General features: G+C 38.1%; 1 protein-coding gene across 1 annotated transcript in view; it reads right to left on the reverse strand.

Annotated features, from left to right (window-relative positions):
- The window catches only part of LOC139145999 (uncharacterized), an 86,824-nt gene that overhangs the window by 9,155 nt on the left and 57,285 nt on the right, over positions 1-20,384 (reverse strand). Inside the window, exons 56-80 of the mRNA XM_070717447.1 lie at positions 19,956-20,162; positions 19,357-19,450; positions 18,485-18,748; positions 17,291-17,427; positions 16,853-17,113; positions 16,066-16,333; positions 15,003-15,132; positions 14,568-14,825; positions 14,094-14,369; positions 13,566-13,740; positions 13,096-13,250; positions 12,756-12,878; positions 9,954-10,137; positions 9,464-9,694; positions 8,977-9,128; positions 8,537-8,715; positions 8,167-8,296; positions 7,806-8,001; positions 6,987-7,162; positions 6,534-6,723; positions 6,026-6,193; positions 5,500-5,707; positions 5,141-5,220; positions 4,623-4,763; positions 4,125-4,281 (exon numbers count right to left, since the gene is read on the reverse strand). Of these exons, the coding sequence (XP_070573548.1) occupies positions 4,125-4,281; positions 4,623-4,763; positions 5,141-5,220; positions 5,500-5,707; positions 6,026-6,193; positions 6,534-6,723; positions 6,987-7,162; positions 7,806-8,001; positions 8,167-8,296; positions 8,537-8,715; positions 8,977-9,128; positions 9,464-9,694; positions 9,954-10,137; positions 12,756-12,878; positions 13,096-13,250; positions 13,566-13,740; positions 14,094-14,369; positions 14,568-14,825; positions 15,003-15,132; positions 16,066-16,333; positions 16,853-17,113; positions 17,291-17,427; positions 18,485-18,748; positions 19,357-19,450; positions 19,956-20,162 (4,540 nt within the window). The remainder of the gene's footprint in view (positions 1-4,124; positions 4,282-4,622; positions 4,764-5,140; positions 5,221-5,499; positions 5,708-6,025; positions 6,194-6,533; positions 6,724-6,986; positions 7,163-7,805; positions 8,002-8,166; positions 8,297-8,536; positions 8,716-8,976; positions 9,129-9,463; positions 9,695-9,953; positions 10,138-12,755; positions 12,879-13,095; positions 13,251-13,565; positions 13,741-14,093; positions 14,370-14,567; positions 14,826-15,002; positions 15,133-16,065; positions 16,334-16,852; positions 17,114-17,290; positions 17,428-18,484; positions 18,749-19,356; positions 19,451-19,955; positions 20,163-20,384) is intronic.

A 20,384-nucleotide genomic window follows, 5' to 3' on the forward strand; every position in this document is an offset into this window, starting at 1 on the left:
CATGCTTGCAAAGGAGATAGAGCTCCACTTAACCCACTCCCAACCATCGATGTTCCCTTTAGAAGAATATGCATGGATATTTTAGGTCCCCTTCCCGTAGTGAGGCAGGGAATCGCTACCTACTAGTCATAACTGATTATGCAACACGGTTTCCTGAGGCAATACCGATAAAAAACCAGGAAATGAAAACTATAGCAAATAATTTGTTACCTTCTTTTCACGAGTGGAAATCCCGCAGGAGATAATTTCAGACCTGGGAACCAAATTCACATCCCTTCTCATGAAACAACTATGCAGCCATTTACAGATCACCCACGTTAAATGCAGTCCTTATCACAAAGGAAGTACCGGGCTAGTTGAGAATTTTAATGGCACATTAAGACAGATGCTCCGCAAGTATGCAAGGGATAAGCCCTTATTCTGGGACAAATATATACCATACCTTTTATTTGCCTACAGAGAAGCACCACAACGTTCAACTGGTTTTTCACCCTTTGAATTGTTGTATGGGAGACCAATTCGAGGGCCACTTTCAATTGCAAAAGAATTGTGTAGTGGTGAGTTAGCAGAATCGCCATCCATTGTCAGTTATGTCCTTGAAATGCGAGAAAGGATGAGAGAAATGATGGAAATAGCAAATGAAAATGTAATAGAGTCCCAAGCTATTCAAAAGACTTGGTACGACAAAGTATCCCGTAATAGATCCTTTAAAGCAGGTGATAAGGTACTTCTTCTGTTACCAACCAGTAGTGGTAAATTAGAGGCTAGTTGGCAGGGCCCATTTGTAATTACTCGCAGAACAAACAACATTGAGTATGAAGTGAATATAAGCAGTAAACGGAAAATGATCCGAATTTTCCATGTCAATCTGCTTAAACCCTGGGTCGAACGACAAAAACTCTTGTATGTTCGTAGACCTCTCCAATATCAATGATGAAACCGCAAATGTGGATGATGTTAGGTTTAGGCCTCAATTAGTTCAAACTCAGGGATGGGAAAACGTCACTATTTCAGAAACTCTGACTGATACACAAAAGCAAGAGGCCCAGTCCTTGCTAAGAGAGTACAAGGACATATTTTCAGATGTGCCTGGTAGAACTTCAATTGCCAAACACAGGGTTATAACTTCAACTGAAGCCCCAGTCCATCAAAAAACCGTATCGGTTACCTCCCGCCACAAAAGATGCAGTTAAAGTCGAGCTTGAGCAAATGCTCAAAGCTGGTATAATACAACCTTCAGAGAGTCCTTGGGTGTCGCCAATTGTCTTAGTTCCCAAAAAAGATGGTACTCTTAGTTTTGCACAAATTATCGCAAGCTCAGTGAAATCACTCAATTTGACCCTTACCCTATGCCAAGAATTGATGAAATTCTAGACCAGGTTGGCCAATCTAGATATATTAGTACTCTTGACCTAACAAAGGGGTATTGGCAGATCCCGTTAGATAAAGATGCCAGGGAGAACTCAGCATTTATAACACCATATGGCTTATTCGAATATTTGGTAATGCCGTTTGGAATGCAAAATGCTCCTGTGACATTCATGCAACTTATGGATCGAATTTTGAATAGTTATGAAACCTTTGCCAAAGCCTTTTTGATGATATGAGTGTGCACAGTGATGGCTGGAAACAGCAATTGTCTGATCTTAGGGCAGTTTTTGACCGTGTTAGGGATGCTAACCTTACCCTAAGACCAGACAAGCGTTTCATAGGTATGCCTAAAGTCAAATATTCAGTCATTTAGTAGGGTAATGGTACAGTTCAACCAGACCCTGAGAAAGTTGATGCCATCAAGTCCTTCCCAAGGCCAGTCACAAAGAAAGATGTCCGTTCCTTCCTCGGCCTAGTCGGCTATTATAGGAAATTTATCCTAATTTCTCAGCTGTTGCAAGTGTCTTAACAGACCTCACAAAGAAAGGAAACCCAAATTATGTCAGTTGGAATACAGAATGCGAAAGTGCATTCGATGCCTTGAAGGAAGCCTTGATGTCCAAACCAGTATTAGGCAGTCCTAATTTTGACACAGAGTTTATTGTTCAAACTGATGCTTCAGAAAGAGGAATTGGTGTTGTTTTAAGCCAAGATGATAGTGAAGGTGACGAACACCCAATTATGTACCTCAGTAGGAAACTCCTACCAAGAGAAGAGTCTTATCCAGTCATAGAGAAGGAATGTCTTGCAATTGTTTGGGCAGTCAAGAAACTACATGTCTACCTTTACGGTAAACCCTTCGTGATACAAACAGATCACAAGCCATTGAAATGGCTAGAGAAAATGAAAGATGATAACAGCTGTTTGTTATGATGTTCACTACAACTTCAGCCTTACTCCTTCAGCGTTCAGCACAGGCAAGGGGTTTGCAATAAGAATGCAGATGCATTGTCAAGAGTATAAATTATGTTTAGCTGCAAGAGAAGTTACTCTTTGGAGAGATATTAGTCTGTTTTTGTTTTGTTTTTTTTTATATCTAAGAATTTGTAACACACGTCAATCTCCCTGTTGATCTATTTGTGATTCACTCATGTATCGTACAATTGTTGAGTGTATTAACTGTCCAACATACAATTTACTTTTAGAGACAGTAGTGATGGACAATGCCTGCTTCCTGAGCTTGTCAACATTGACAAGAAGAATAAGGAAAAGGGAACAAACAAACAAAGCACCGCTTTGGTAATTGAAATGGGGAGGTGTCACAGTATTGGACATTAACTGAGGACCATATTACTGTATCATACAGAACACTGACTTTAACCATCATAAACTACTAACAATAATATACACGAACACTGACTGACTTTAATCATCACAGAATGCAATGTTAAAAACAGAAAAAAAAGCACCGCTTTTTCTAGAGGAAGAATGGAGATGTCATGAAGTTGGGTTATTGTGTAATGCCAGTGAATGTTTATACAAATATTAACCAATGTTTGATTGTACCAGGTGTATAAGTAATACTTTGGCAACTTATGATTATCTTAAAAACCCAAAAGCTTCTTAAGGTAAACACCTGGTAATATTTTAATCCTTTAATTAAGGTGCATTGTTTCATGATTTCTTAGAAGCTGATCTGATGATCAGCTTAGATAATTGCAAGCTTCTTAATGATGTTATCGCAATCTTTTAATTATACAACTTAGAAGACAAAAGAAGCCAAAGAGATTCTACTAGAATGTAATGTTAATGTTTAAGTTATAGAATGATATTTGAATATTTTGTATCTCTGGCGAATCCATGGCAATTATTGTGTCATATGACTATGGCTAGCCAATTAGACTAGCCTTTGAACTTATTAGGAGGAGCTTCTGTGTTTTGGCATTATAAATTGAGTAGTTTTCTGTGGAATTGTTAGATCTTGGTTAGACGCAAGTGCGGCGTAATAAACAAGTCTCCTTCTCAAGAAGTACTGTCTCTGCATGAGTCTGTGTTAGCTGCTGTGTTATAAGTTACGTCCAAGTCCAGCCTGAGCTACAAGTCCTACAGAGTTAGTAGAAGTCCCGACTTCTGACTTCGTTACAGGGTATAAGCGTCCTAAGACATTTTGTCAAGCTATAAGCACACCAGTAAGAATCACTGCGTAAAAACCCTCTAATACTTACTGTATTAGCATGGATTATTGCCTGTATTTAAGCTGAAAAGTGCATATACAGATGAATACAATCAAGAATCCATTTCTTGTATTCAGCAAGCCTATTCACGTGGATTCATGTGAATTCACGTGTATTATTCTATAATACAGGGAACTCAGAATGTGATTTAACTGTATTATTGCGTTTTCATGCAGTGAATTCTACTGTCGCCGTCAAATCTCAAATTGCATGATCAAAGGTGGGCGATGGAAGTTTATTGGTAACCCGAGGGTTGAACAAATCCACGAAGTATATATTGTCATTAGACGGAAAACTCATTTGGTTTTTCCTGAGCGCCAGAACCCCGACCCGATCATATATGACCCTTTCAGTGTGCTGGGCTTTTGTGTCACTATCTTAACATAATGCAACATGTTGTGATGCACGTGAAAGTTTTTTAAAGTAATGACACGGTAGACGTATGGTGCTGTTCACAATGAAAAAAAAGGAACTCCTTAAAACGACAAGAAGGCAAGTTACCAATTAATGTAATTTCACCTGTTTCTCAGATCTCTGTCAGTCTGGTCCTTGGTTACGTCTGGATTCACAATAAAAGGTTTGAAATCCCGTGAGGCGTCAGATGCATACTCATCGTGTAAGTCATCATTGGATAGAAAACCGGCCATCAATGTTACCTCTTCTTCTGGGTTGTCCTCTGTGAAATAAGAATTAGGAATTAATTATCAAGATTTGATTTTGAAAACAACTTTTGTTCACAGTACCTTAGTTGAAAACAATTGACGTCCATGATGTAAAAACGATCGAAGAAGTAAAATTGACAGGGTATGATAATGTATGCGACGTATAAAATTCACAAAGTGACGGCTTTGTCCGTGTATGAAGGGGACGAGATTTTCATTCACAGGAGATGCAGTTCATAAATTTAGTGAGGAGTTTCCGAGTACCGGAGGGTAGAGTGTTTACAACTGGGGAGGGGGAGGTTAATAACTCGAGCGACCAAATTTCAAGAAAGAGAGGGTATAGAGCAATCTATACCTGTTGTTGGATTGATGGATCTTTTCCTGGTTTTTCGATGACGTTGCGTGTCAGTCTGGATATTTATGGAACTGACGTCATCTGTCAGGGAAACATCTATACCAGAACCATTAACCGGTGTTGACAAGGTGTCGTCTTTCCCTATTAAGTAACAAGAGGAAATGTTACATTAAACGATACGAGACATACGTTTAGGAGTTTGAATAACATAAGATCCAAAGGAAAACTGATTTCTATAAGTTCCTGTACTTTTTAAATTTTCATCACTGTATCTCTTGCTTTTGAAACAAAATGAAGATGGTATCTTCCTTACTATCGGTGTCTTTGAAGACATTAATTACGATAACGTTTCTTTCACTTTTCACTTTAATAAAGTTTGAACGGCGACGCGATATTCATTGCTGGTCAGTTTGTCATCCTAAGATCATACCTATCCGGCAGAAAATTTAAAGTGTATTTGCACAGTAATGTATTTAGATGTATTTATGATTGCTTTTATCCAAAATAAGTCGACTTACTTGCTACTGTTGTTTTTGCTGTAGCCATCTCTCCACACTGGTGACCCTTGTTGCAAACCTTAATTTTCGAACACATAGTCCTAGACAAAATGCAAAAAACATATCGAAATATACATACTTGAAAAACACAGTTTGAGAAATAATTGAATTACATTAAAGAGTTTGTTAAGTTGAAATTCAGTGGAGGCAAGGCATGCCTATCAGCCATGCGATAAGGTGACTACTTCAAACTTGTGTAGTTGATGACCAGAACTACAAAACTACGCGTTTTGTCAAAAGAGATTTAATTCAAATGCACTTTTCTAACATAAATTTAATTAAAATGATTGAAGACACTGGTAGATCGAATGACGACTCACCTCCCTGGCTCCATGTGGAATCTGTTCTTCACTGATTCCGTTGTTTCGTCATTTGCATCAGCTTCTCTGACGCCCGAAACGTTCGCAATACGTTTATCCCCGACAAAGACTGAACCGTCCTTGATTTCGACATCACCGGATGTGTTGTAACCGACTTGCAGATCCGGAAATATATCTTCATTGTCAGGAGAACTCCCGATAGAAAAATCTTGAATAAATTAAAAGGAAATAAACTAATTTATTATCACAGGCTTTGAATAAATTTAATCTTCAGCTGTTCTCTTTTTACATCCAAATCTTAAATAATATTTGCGCATCTATTGTCCATGAGATTTATACTTCATGATTAATGAGTACACATGTAACATCTATTCTATGTATGTCAAAGATGACAAGCTATTCGGCCAAACACTAGTATTTGTCAAATTAAACAGAGATAGGAGGGACTGCAATTGTTCCTCAAACCTCTAATAATATCTTAGCTTTCTTCAGATAGTTCAGTGCCACAGCATGGCAGTTTACTCACGATAACTGTCAACCGACTCGTCTTCCACGCTTGTCCATTTCATTCCTGTACTTGACTGACTTCCACAAAGACTAGCATCGGGTAGGTCTGTGTTTATATCGTTGTCGTCACATTCACTGGTCGCATTGCTTGCTGTGACGTCGGGTGGCGTGACCATCAGAGTAACCCCTGTATTGAAAGCAATTTTACAGCACAGGGTCAAATGTTGCAATGGGGATTCTAAGGATTTACTGTCTACTATAGGTAAGCTGTGAAAACTGTGTAATTCAATGCGTGAAGCTATTACATGACAATGTTGGAAGGTTAGACACTGCAGCCACATTAGTTTTCCATTCTTCTATAATTTTTAAAATATTTAATTTCGTTTATCATCACTCGTCGCTGGTATTATTGGTTGTATTTCTGTACGGAGTTCGGCGTTCACTAGCTCCAGGTATGTCGTTGGCAAGTGCCATTCGGGGCACGTGATCAACCTCTAAGAAATACGATTGTTATCACATGAAATTACCGTTTGTAAATTTGGTTGTTATTAATCCAGCTCGGTTAATGGCATGCACAGTCACGTAATACGTCCCACGGTCTTCTAATACACCGTAAAGACTATCATTGGCGGCAAATGTGGCAAGTCCAACCGATACGAAGTCCTGGATATCACTCGTATTTGGCTGATGTCCAATTGCCCATTTGTATTCCAGTATCTACGTTCAAAAACACATGTATAGTTGAATCGAGTCTCATTATTTCTGTTATCTTCTAACGTAAACAATATTCGTTCTATGAATTATATTCCAGGTATAAAGGTGAAGTCATGTTCCTAATATCAATACCCGTTACACAATGAGCTTTACGCACGGGGCCGGCCCCTATAAAAACTGTATTTTTCACTCTGTGACGCAAAGCTGTTAGAAATACTTGACATGAGCCAACAAATAATTAATGTTATTTTGTGAATCAACATTACCTGGCTTCCTATGTCGTATGCATTCCATCGAACAGCGATGGTTGTATTGCTCCCCTGGTATTCAATTGGTTCATAAACTGACCATAATACATCCACGTGATAGAGGTAATCGAAGACAGGGGGCGTGTCATCAATGTAGACTCCATTTGATGAGGCAATTGCATACCTACCGGACCCTAAACATGAATTTAAAACAATCGTACTATTTTATAACACGTGATTTGCTTGCTGACGATGACTTCTGTAACGTGTATACTGCATGGTATTCGAACTTATCTGTTTTCCATTTTCTTGATTCAGCAAAAATATTTTCTTACCAAATTGCTTGTTTCCCGACTCATAAGTATTTGCTTTAGAATATACTAGCCCAATGGACACCTGTGAACTAAACTGTGATCGTATCTTCTGTCATAAAGATATAGCTCATACGTTTTGGAGTTTGCTCAAAGGGCAAGTCAGCCTAGTACTGGGTTTCCTTTGGAAAATTCCAGATTGTGGTTGACTAGAATTTGCTAAGGTAGCTAATATGTCACGCGTTTAGTGAAGGTTAGATCTTGTCTCAGACACACTGAACTACTGTGACAAAGCAAGCTATCAAGTACATTGTCAAGCACAATATAATAGAAGAATATTGACACTTGCTATGATTAAATCTTTTATAACTTTGCTAGTATATTTTCCAAGACTAACAGGACCTGTATTATTAGCATATCAAGATTGTATTGTGGATCGAGGTTACAATCCCATCATGCATTGCTGTACTTCTTGCCCTGATAGCAATGTTAAAACATGTCAATAGATTATAGTAAATGAGCTTGCCTGTTACAGCCTTTATGGTAAGATGATAAACTGCAGGTACAATCTGAACTGTACCCTCTTCAATAACAGTTCTTGATGTGTTGAGTGTCAGTCCGTCAAGTACGACCTTGAAGTCGCTGACGTCATCAATGGAGCAGTCAGGGTCACAGTTCAGTGAGTCACATGGATTGGTGCACGGTATGCAAGGTCGCAAAACCTTTTATTTGAAGAAAAAATAGTAAATGTGTTTATTTCACACTCTTTGTTTTTACTCTTGACACGTTTTGATTAGTGTCTGAAAAATACAAAGATGCTAACAGGCAACTTACGCAAATACACACAACCTGAAAATCAATCACTCCTTTAAATTATGGCTACCAACCTCTCGGAAAGGCATAATGTCATCTTCGAGTTTCTCAGACCCTATACCAGCAAAGAATGCCACTATCGCGTTATCACCATTGCGGAATGGTTGGCCATATTTACACAAAGCATCGGCCAGTAGTGGAAATCTGTGTGAAAATAGACAAAGACAGAACATGAGAAAGCCAACAGTTGTTTATTGCTGTTTAATCAGAATACTATTCTAATATAGTATTTGATGCTACAGGTATCCGTACAAAAGTGCGCGTAGATCTTGTGCACTTTGGCACCCTGGGTATTACAAGCCTGCCAGGCAACAAACAGTGGCTAGAGACCATATCATCACATTTTCATTATTGCACCACACTGTTAGTTTTAAAAAACCGTACCTGACATTTCTGAATCTTGCTGTCACAGTCGGTGGATTAAATATATCATCCAGTTGAGGCACAAAGGCATGCCTGTTCCATGCCGATAGAATGAACTTCGCATCGGGTGAAAGTACTGGAATTCCAGTCATAAACATCACCGATTTCCAATCCGCGTACAGTTCTATTGAGATTGTTCCCTGGAAATACGAATATAGTCAACACAATATAAATAGCCCACTACGCTCAATAAGCCTTAACTCCGAGTCTATAGATTATTGTTGTACATATATCAATTATACTTAATTTAGGATTTTCCTTCCACGTGATGTTACATTCATGCTGAAACGTGAAAAAGTGTAACCGAAACCAGTGTTGTACAAACCTGTAACATAGTACAAAAACAATAGAAGTGACGAAACTAGTGTACAAGGTCACAGAACAACGACTTAAGAACTTACCATTTCATTAATGACGTCTAATCTGTAAGAATGCCAAGCTTTCGAAGGGTCAAAGTTCAGCTCTTCGAAATCATACTGGACTGGTTCAGAGATGTTTTGGTGCCGAAACCACAATGCGATAAAATGCTTGGTCTCATCTCCAACTCGGACACCTGAAGGTAAAGCATACACTCAGTGCGATTCAAGTCATAGACTTAAGAATATGTGTGTATTTCGTAAATTCAATATTTTAATAGTAGACTTACTTTATTGGATTACTGAATAATTAAAATTTTGATTGTAGGCCTACCAACATTTACTTCTACAACACGCAAACATTGAAATGGAACAAGGGAGGCATTTTCCTCAAGTGACTGTGGTCTGTGTAAGTGTAAACATAACACCTAATTCCCGACATTTTAGATCAGATTTTTGTTCCTTCATCATAATATCTTCCAAGGAAAGTTCGGGTCTCTTGAAGATGATTCCCACATGAAAAAATAGTTACCTGGGTGTAACTGAAAACCAAATGACTGATGCGGTATGGACTTCAAGCGACTGTCACCCCGGTATGTGTCGTCTTTATCTACATCTTTAATGATTTGCCAAGGTGGTGGAGTCGCCATAGCTTCAGATGTTGAACTGATAGTTGTAGTCTTGATGGTAGTAGAACTACTTGTAGTAAATCTCGTTGTTTGACCCTCCAAATACTCAGTACAGTTACACGGACAGTTGCTCTCTGTAACCAAAGGAGTGTCATTGACTAATTTTCGTTGTCGTTAAATTGAGAACTGTTAGAGGGACAAACGGGAAAGATATTTCCTTTATTTTCAACATGTACTAGGTATTGGCTTTGAAATCCATCCCCGAACGGCAAAAATTAGCGAAATCAATTCATGTGGTTACTGACTAAAGTGTTTGTTACGTGATGTTGGGGTCACCAATGCGGATTCCAGTATATCTAATGTATTAGGTGTTTAGATCAAATTCAACTATACCTTGTCCGTCAGCAGTGATATTTGCAAAACAGCACACTGCGCAAGCGTCAAATTCGACTATGTCATTTCCTCTGCCGGGGTCGTCAACCGGAATATTGAAATCGCCGACTACTCCACTAGGACCATCCCAGAAAACGACACTCGTCACGGCTCCGTGGTTTCCATCTGCAGCCATGATTTCTATCTGTTGAAGTTATCGTCAAAAAGGTGGATAAAATGACCAATGATTATTTTGCCTAGCTTACCTTGAGAATGAGTTAAGCTCGATGGCAATCAGCCATGTCGAGAAATATTGCTTGATGAAAACAGAAAATTGGTCTTCAATATGTGTGTGTGCATACTGATCGACGTCAACACTGTTTATACAATCAGCTGGAGAGCATTAGAACATGTCAACTGACTTTTATTAGCCACTTAAATCGATACTTACAGGTCGTACAAGAAAATCAACTGATGTGTGAAACATTTGGAAGAGGTGCAACTCTGTATGAACAAAATCAGTAGTCCTGTGGATTTGAACTTTGACCCTAATCGTCAAACCCCAAAGTTTTGAAGAAATTTTAAATTTGTCACTACGAGGGTTGAATGAAACTTTTTGAGCTTTACTATGAAGGACCGATGCCAGATCAATTTACATTTATTTCAACTCTTCAGATGACGGCCTAGAAAATAGACAAATTATCAATGAAGAGTATTATTCTATTGAGGCAGTTACGGGAGGCTAACAAAAAAGAAAAACATAGGGCCAAAGTCCCTGAAGCTACTATAGACATGGGTACAAAATTAAGTATTTCCTGACTGTATGAAATTATCTCACTAAGGTCATCCTAGGGACATGTAAACCAATATTAAAGCTGTCTGGCCAGCGGTTTTGAAAAAACAAGCGACTCAACAGTTGACAGAGCTCTGCTGTGTTAACCTTTTGTGACACATGTATAGATGAAGAAGGTAGATATCTTTGATAGCTCATTTCAGGATGGCCCGACCAAAAATGGAAAAAAATTCCGTAAAAATACAGATTTGCATATTTCATCAGACTATATTAGTCTATAATAGCAAATAAACCAGAGTTAATTACATTCTAATTAAAGTAAACAAGACTTGCTTAAATCAAGATTAAGTCATAAAAAAACAGCATATCTGTCAGGTTATAAAGAATCTTGAGCTGGTTACCTTTATCAGTATTTTCATCCTATTAACCAAGCACATTTTAACTTTCAAATTAACATTGTAAGTAAGTTCTGTTGAATAAGTTGAGACTGTACGTACTCAGAGAAAGCACACTGAAGAGACAAATGTTTGAAACTTAAGAAGTTCAAGGTCATCAAAAGCATTATAAGGAATCATGTTACACTTTCATTGCACTGTTTACACAGATTGCATAATTGCTATAAATAGCACATGAGGAATCTTACAGCAAGCTTTACCATAAAAACCCTATCACTTTGACCACTCTTTTAATTGACCACTCTATTTTTTTCCTCAAAAGTAATTTTATTTTATCCTTACCAAGTCAACCATAAGTGGAAATTAGAACTTTCTCTATCTCTATTTATTTGACCACCCTATCATGACAAACTATTATGAGCAATTTCTTTCAGATAACATAAATGGTGGTTCAGAATATCAAAGTTGGGATTCAGGAAAGTTGCCTTTACATGTTTTAATCCTCCAAGATGGTAAGCATTTCACTATGAACTGTCAAAAAAAGTTGAACTTTCTGATAATTCCACACTAAAATTATTTTGGCTTTGATGATTTCCTAATTAATTCAATTATTTAAAATCTTATTAATTATTTTTTTCTGGGTGAATTGATAGGGTTTATACAGTACAAGAATTATATACAATGTAAGTCAAATTTTGACCAAAAATGACAAAAAAATTCCTTAAAAATACACATTTGCATATTTCATCACAATTTGAACAAATCTAAGTTGGGTTATCCCTAGGGACCTGTATACCAAATAACAAAGCTGTCTGACCAGCGGTTATGAAGAAGAAGATTTTTTACCAAAAACACCTTTTTTGGCATTAATTTGCCTATTTTCAACAATATCAAAAAATTAAAAAAAATGGTTTCTCAAAATCATATTTTTCATCTACACAACAAATATCAAATCAGTAAGTACTGCGGTTCTCAAGATATTTGAGTGGACGGACGCCTCACAAACGGACATACATACATACATACATACATACAGACTGACGACGGACGCCGGACGGATACCCATCCCAATAGCTTCTATAGACTATAGTCTATAGTAGCTAAAAACTAAGAAAAATTGAGAAAAGGTGTCTTGTTCCATCAGGACAATGCTCCATCCCATAAATCAGTCGTTGCCATGGCAACAGTGTGTGACTGCGACTTCAAATTCGTTCAACACCCACCATACTCTCCTGACCTAGCACCCTCAGACTTTCATCTCTTCCTCAACATATGAAGAAACAGTTAGCTAGAAAGCATTTTGATAATGCTGATGACGTCATACCGCCGTTAAGGGCTTTTTGGTGACCAAGATGAAAACTTCTACAAAGCAGGGATCCAAGCGCTGCGGCATCGCTGGCAGAAATATGTGGACCCCAAGGGGGACTATGTTGGAAAGTAACTAGCATAGAAACTCATTCCAGTAGGACTTCATAGCTGGGCTCAAAACTTGTCCGACTCATCCAACCCTGGTACTTTCCATTTGGTTCTCTATTCTAATGCTTGTCGTTTATGCAAACATGGTTATTTTGAATGTTAAATACCTTAAGTAATACGTATGTTTGTAATTTGCTTAGAGATGTTTGTATATCTTACGTCGTATGTTCCGCCTCGTATATCTGGTTTTGGATGGTAAAAAGCACCCGAATACATTCTCGCTTTCTTAACATCACGGACCAGTGTTATAGCCAATCCTTGGTCCTGATCACTGAATGTCAACTGGAGACAAAATGAATATCAAATAATAACATTACCTAGTGACTTATCACAAAAATTCCGATGGCATTTTAACGACATGTGTTCATTAAACATTTTTGTGTAAATTAGACAGTATTAAAATGTCATTTCACTTTAATCGTCATATTTCTGCAATGTTTAAAGGAGTTGATTCCTGGGAGTTTCTTATAAGAGCGTTTCTGGATGTAAATAGACACACCTGTTCTGGACGGAACGACACAGTGTCGACAATATCCACGCCCCAGATACCGCGAGATTTTACGATATTCCAGTCATCGACATCAGAAGTCTGCATAGCGAAGTGGCGGCTTGGACAGGAGTCTCCTTCGCGGTTTGGCAGGTGTAGGAAAACTCCTGAATAAATGACAATCATTGATGAAAATTTGAAATGCCCATACCTTGCACAACTTTCGGTAGACGACTATCTCATAAATGGTGATAAGGAAATGAATGTGTGCATCACCATTTTCTGACAAGATAGTACATTTTTGATTATCATTGTTGGTGTTCAAATTGTAAATAAATAACAATTGCATAAGTTGCCCGATTACATCAAAGCGCAGTATGTCTTTTAGCTCAAACACATTTCTCCATGGGCATGTTAGTATTTTCGTGGGAAATTAATATGTCATCTCGATTAAAGATATTAAAGACATCCTCATGACTTACCTTCCATTGTAGAAGTAGAACTCTGGTACTCGACATTTGTCCGATAATCCAGACCGTCTTTCACTGTGCCTTCGATTGGTTGAAACAGATCTAGTAGGACGGGTGGGGATAGTATAGCACTGGATAAACCCGCGTTGTTTGTCGCTCGTAGATGCACAAAGTAAGGCCGCTCTTTCTATTTGCAGAGAGAGAGAGAAAGAGAGAGAGAAAAGAGAGAGAGAGAGAAAGAGAGAGGGAGGGGAGCAGAGTCAGTCAGTCAGACAGAGAAAGACGCCAAGGCGAGAAACAGGAAAGAACTTAATACACAAAGGCTATACAGAATGTAATTAGTTAGGTAATTTACACATTCGTTTAATAACTCATAATGATTAAAGCTTGTGCAAGCATTTGCTGTGGCATATTATTGTATATTGAACTTGATTACAAACAAATAGTCGAAGACTTCACCATTTCCAGTATACAATTTGCTGTAGCAAATGAATCTACGTGTTTTACACAGTTGATCATAAAGGCATTAGTAGCAAGTACCTGAAGACGCAAATCGATGAACGAGTAGTCTGTGTCATTTGGTAAGACATCGACGAAATCTTGAATTACCACGTATCTATCAAAATCCAGACCATCGTCACTCTGGGAAACACCGAAACTGGAATTCTGAAGTATTGCATGATCTTGATTTATTACAGTTTCACATGATATCCCGTCGTAGAGGGCGATAGAGTACGATTGCAATCCACTTTCCATATCGTAGAAACCAGACCACGAGAGCTGCAAAATGTCTTCGCGATCTGTATATGTAACCTCCTGTCATAAAGGTAAATACATAGAAACTAAAACCGGAGCTAGCACTTCTGACTATCGACATAACAACGAATACTATAGAACGAAATTTGCTGACAACATACATGTCAAAAACTTCAAAGTTACGTCAGGCAACAAATTGTCAATGAGCAAAGTGACTCAATTAGCATAAAATATAGATTTACTTCGTTTATAACGTACCTGATCTTGAAAACTTCCAATTTTCAAATTTCCAGTACTAGGTGGAGATAGATCTACCGTGAAGTCGGCGGATGCCAGGGAGCATTGCCCAGACTCATCAGTTGCCATGACGACTACTGTGCATAATTGCCCATCTTGAAGACTTAATCCAGTTTTTTCGATCAACGTATCTTCGCCTACATTAGTCCATTTGCTTTCCTCAAATAAATGCTCAAATCCAGGATTTTCAAATGAGCCCTGGTTGAAGTCCAAAGTTTGCTGAAATTGGCAAGGGCAATAAATAAAGAGAGAGAACGCGGTGTTTAGTTACTTAGGGCTCTGCGGTCAATATGGCTTTCATAACAATAACACAATGATTATTTACTGACGTTAAATGGCCTACTATAGAATTAAAATCTCGTATTAGCATTGATGAAGAATATTGGCTTTACTCACCAGGTTCTTGCACGGCAAGTTATGTAAAACAGTCTGATTCCTGCCGATTCCCCAAGTATAAAATAATACTGGAGTTGAGAACTGAAAGTTTTCCCATGACACTGTGATACTTGCCGTGGATGATATGTGCCTGTGATTAACGAAATGTATTACCTTTATAACATGGAACTACATGGTCCATAGAAAACTTCACGTAAAACTTACATAATATTATATCACAAGCCAACGAAAGGTCCGTGAGAAACGATGTAAAATACACTATCTTCCGTTGAACAGCGCTCCTAGATCTATGTCTATATGTCTTTATTGGATCAAAGACCCTACTTTCTCGAGGGTTTGTGATTGGATTGACGCGTGTTCCAGAAGCAAATAAAAATATCATTCGCCATCTACTGGTTGACATTAAAAGTGTGAATCATTCTCTCTTATTTTCTATTGGATAACATCAAGTGAAAAGTAACGAAAGAATCAGGAAGATTAGCTCTGATTCAAATGACTTTGGGAAAGTGACTCACCGACATTAAACAGCTCAGCACGAATCATTAAAATTTATGATAATTTTTATCGACTAGCACACACATATGAGTACATTTTTCGAAACTTAATTTGGTATGAAATATGATTTGGGCTCGCTATTATCGACAAGGTACGATTAATCAGACAATGATACATTCTGGCTTCACAGTAGTTTCAAATGGTCTGTTGTTGCGTCATTATAAAGTATCATGAATCATAAATGATCCTGATCTCGGCAGATTAGATAGGGCGACAGGAATATGTACCAATCAGTACGTTAAGCTGTTTTTTTTTATTAAAAATCATAAAGTCTTGCAAATTCAGGAATACCATGGAACAACAAACAATCCTTACCTTTTAACCTGTTTTCGTGAACAAGTCAAGTAATTTGCTGCCGAGCGAAGTGAGCGGTGCGCGAGCTCACACTCGTGTACACTCTAGTATGCTGCAATGCAAGTGGGGATTAACGCCCGCTTTCTTGGTTGTGCTGAAAGGCTACACTATACAGACAAAAGTATTTCTCTCATAAAAACAACAAAACATTTACCTCGGAACACTGACATGTCCTTGTGACAATACTTCTCCGCCGAATCCGACCTTTATTCCATTTGACGTCACCTCAACCATCGCTGTCGATGCTGCATACGCTCGCACCGTGACGTAATACGTTTGCGTCTTTGGTATCAGTTGAAGATTGGTGAATGTGTATGTAGTATTCAAGCCAACGTTCACAAATCGATGAATATCATCCCTTGTGTTGGGATAACGCTGATCTGTTCCAGCTGAAACTTCATAGTGGTCGATAACTTGTTGACCTGTGAACATGAAATCCGTTAAGATATGTGAACAGCCGACTCGATTTGAATCAATTTTATAACTGACATGATTCACGTTAAGTTTATATTCCACTACTAGGTGACTTACACTCGTGTTCTCCATCCGTCATCTCTGTCTGTCTGTCTGTCTGCCTCTGTCTATCTGTCGTCTGTCTGTCTGTCTGTCTATTTATCTGTCTGTCTGCCTGCCACGTTCTCTAACACTCTCCGTACTTGCTCCACAAATGAGTTCATATTTAATGGACTGCAATGGTAGTTCGATGACTGAAATCATCTGAAGTTAGCATCTCTCCTTTATAAATCCTATCGTCTACACACAACTCGGAGGTAGAACGTAGAACGCTCGATCGTGACTTACATAGAATTGTAATGTTACACGCTTAGCGAGTGGTTTTGAAAGTGGCTTTTTTCTACATGAGTACGAATTTCTTCAATTTCTGAGAAGAAAGTAACAAGTGTTCGAGTTCAATGAACGTGACATTATTTTTTTCGACATACCTTCAGCATTCTCATCTTGATGATCAGGATGAATGCCAAAGACATCCCAATTGGCAGACAGAGAAGTGATAGCTGATTGGAAGTTCAGGTCAAATCCATAAACAGCGCCATCTCTGACGTCTCTTGGTTCAAGAGGATCGAGTTCTATTGTGATTCCATCGGAACGTAGTGAATGCGAATAGCCGAGGAGATTGGTTGCCCTTACAGTCAGGTAGTACATGTCACCATTTTTCATACTTAGATCGTCATTCATTCCAAAATCTACACGGTAGAAAAAAAAAATGGATAACTCAATTAGCAAGTATCAAATTTGTTTGCTATCTCTGTAAGCACTTGCCAGTATAGTTGTTCCAATAAACGCCGTCGACAAATATCGGTGAACACTGGCAATTTTCGCATATTAACTGTTATGTAGATGTTTACCATCAACGTACATACCGTCGGTCGTCTTCGTCATTCGTTGTACCAGTGTCCCATCGATCTTGTTAATTGACCATTCATACATCATCTTGGGACAAGGGTCGCCATCAAATCGCCACTGACCGTTTAAAACATCGTTGTTGTTTTGATAGTCTCTGAAATGGCAACAGTAAGTAACACATTTGTCACTAGTACTTGCGTTTCAGGGTACTCATTCATATGAAGTGTTATGATTAAGTCAAGAATTAAGTCAAGTCAAGGTGATCTATTATCATCAGATCTGATGGAGAAGTGACAGGACAAGCTGAGCGCATTACAGAAGAATCTTGATGTAGATAAGTTAGTGATTTAACAGGCAGGCTATAGAAGTTGCAACTTAAAAATGACCTGAGGGCAGCGCTGCCAACATGTGTACAGCATTCAATGACGTCACAGATTATTTGAAAATATTCCCAGTCCGCGTAATCTCGGGCAAGTACCCTCTAGTATGTCTGCCTTGAGGGCAGCTCTAATATACACTATGCCGTGCTTTAAGGATAGGAAATAGTATGTCTGCCTTGAGGGCAGCTCTGATATTTTGCTGCCCTCAGGGCAGATAAGTATATGGGATAGGAAATGTACGTCTGCCCTGAGGGCAGCTCATATATACCTGCCCTCAGGGCAGATTGGTATGCGACGTCGACCTGGGACTATTTTCAAATAATTTGTGACGTCATTGAATGTTGTGCACATGCCGTAACGCCGCTCTGAGCTGCCCTGGGGGCAGCGCTGCCCTCAGGTCATTTCTCAGTTGCAACTTCTACCGCCTGCCCACGATCTTCATGGGAGTAAAATTAGTATTTATTTAAAAACACATTTATATCGTTACAGCCGTGTTTCCTCTCTCTCTCTCTCTCTCTCTCTCTCTCTCTCTCTCTCTCTCTCTCTCTCTCTCTCTCTCTCTCTCTCTCTCTCTCTCTCTCTCTCTCGCAAATGATAGAATAGTAATATATATAAATATATATATATATATATATATATATATATATATATATATATATATATATATATATAAAACACAAAATTACTTTAAGTACAAAGTAATGATATCTGTTACGTAAGTTTCATGCATCCTGCAATCATCAGATAGTAGAAGATCCTTTCACTTCTTCTGTCTTATGATTGTAGGATGCGTGACAGATATTATTGCTTTGTTATATATAGTGTACTTACAAATCCTCAAGGCTGTTTCCATCCCAAACGTAGCTACCTTCTAAAGGCGGCAATCCAGCACTTATTCGACTGATGTAGATACCATCAGAGACAGCAGTCGTATGAAGACCAGCGGCGTTGAAACCTCGAACGGAAACAAAGGCTTGTCTGACGTCATAGAGATCGACCCCAGTGATGGTAGCCATCATCCCTTGGTTCAAATCTACATCATAGAATAACTTTAACTGTGCGCCCCCTGGAGACGAACCAACTGCTATCTGGTACCTGCATAATGGACAATAGCAGTAACATTTTAAAAATATCTTTTTATTGTGTGCTCGACGTTGTCATTCGTTAAAATATGAGGGTGTTGAAATATTCTAGTTTATAGTTTCGTTTCGTAGGAAACAAGCATATTTTCATTGTTTCAAATATGCAATGTTGTTGTTTTATGATAAAATTTTGTCGGACCAAATGTCAGTTTTTAACAATAACATTGTATGTGAAACTTGTGTAGGCTCTGTTGAAAAATTTTACACTAAGGTATTTGGACATGGTCTTGGCAATAGCGCAAATTGAAGAAACTACAAAATGTTACAAAGTATCGCTCACTATGAGTTTGCAACAAACAACTGCTTCCTATGACGTTGACGTTAACGGCACCTTTAATAGTCTCTCACTCGCTAAATAACAAAGTTCAAAGTATAGCCAGTGATTCAATTTACTCTCGCCCTTGTACTAGAGTAAGCATACACTACTACTCCCGCCTTAATAAATGTTGATGTAACAGCGGTGAATAGATCCATTGGTGATGACCGACGGATGACAAGCAACACTTACTGTCAGAATATTGTCTAATCATCAAGAAAGTGATAGTAGAAGTGTACAATTACCTTACAACAGGGCTTTCTGGGTCTTGAAATGGTTCCCACGTGACTAATATTCGATCAAGAGATTTCTGACAAACGGCAGCTCTAGAGGCACAATCTAAATAATAAATTGTTTGGAAATTCAGAATTTAAATACACACGCACAGTCAGTTACATTTATTTCTACCGAAGAGTAGACAATCGATTAGTTAATAAAAAAATAACGAACTAACGAACAGACAAACAAACGAACAAACTAATCAACCGAGGGCGTGCAGTCAGTTCGATCTATCTATCCATCTCTCTCTATCTATCCAGTTATCTATCTATCCAGCTAGCTAGCTATCTAGCTATCAATCTAGCTAGCTGTCTATCCAAGAACACATATATTTTTTGCTCATATATATATATATATATATATATATATATATATATATATATATATATATATATAATGCACACACATGCACATAAATACATAAATACATACATACATACATACATACATACATACATACATACATACATACATACATACATACATACATACATACATACATACACGTGATCTTCTCTGTATCGTGAATTGTTATTAAAATGTGCCATTTTTAAGTATTAATTACCTTCAAGAGTCATGCAGTTCATAGTTGCATCCATATTAATATTACCATCTTCAAAGTTCACCTCGTCAACTCCCGATAACTCAACAACTCTACCTGGGATTGGCGGAGTTTCATCGACGTATATTGGTTGAGAGAAGGCATTGGTTTTATCACCTGCATCGTTTACAGCAGACACTGTGACGTAATGGGTAAGGTTTCTGAACGGCCCTGTAACATAATAAAGACGGTTTCGTATGGCATTTATTGAACGCCGACAATCCAAGTTTTTTAAAGAAAAAAAGCAATTCATATCGAATTTTGAGTTTGAAAAAGGCCGATCTTGTTCTTTTTATTATAAATAGCATAGAATAATTTTTTATATGATTTCTTTCTTATTTTTTCTTAGGTAAATGAGGAAAGTTTTCCATACAAGACCAGATTGATTGCACT

This window comes from Ptychodera flava, chromosome 12, assembly GCF_041260155.1.
Source record: "Ptychodera flava strain L36383 chromosome 12, AS_Pfla_20210202, whole genome shotgun sequence".
Classification (NCBI taxonomy): Eukaryota; Metazoa; Hemichordata; class Enteropneusta; family Ptychoderidae; genus Ptychodera; species Ptychodera flava.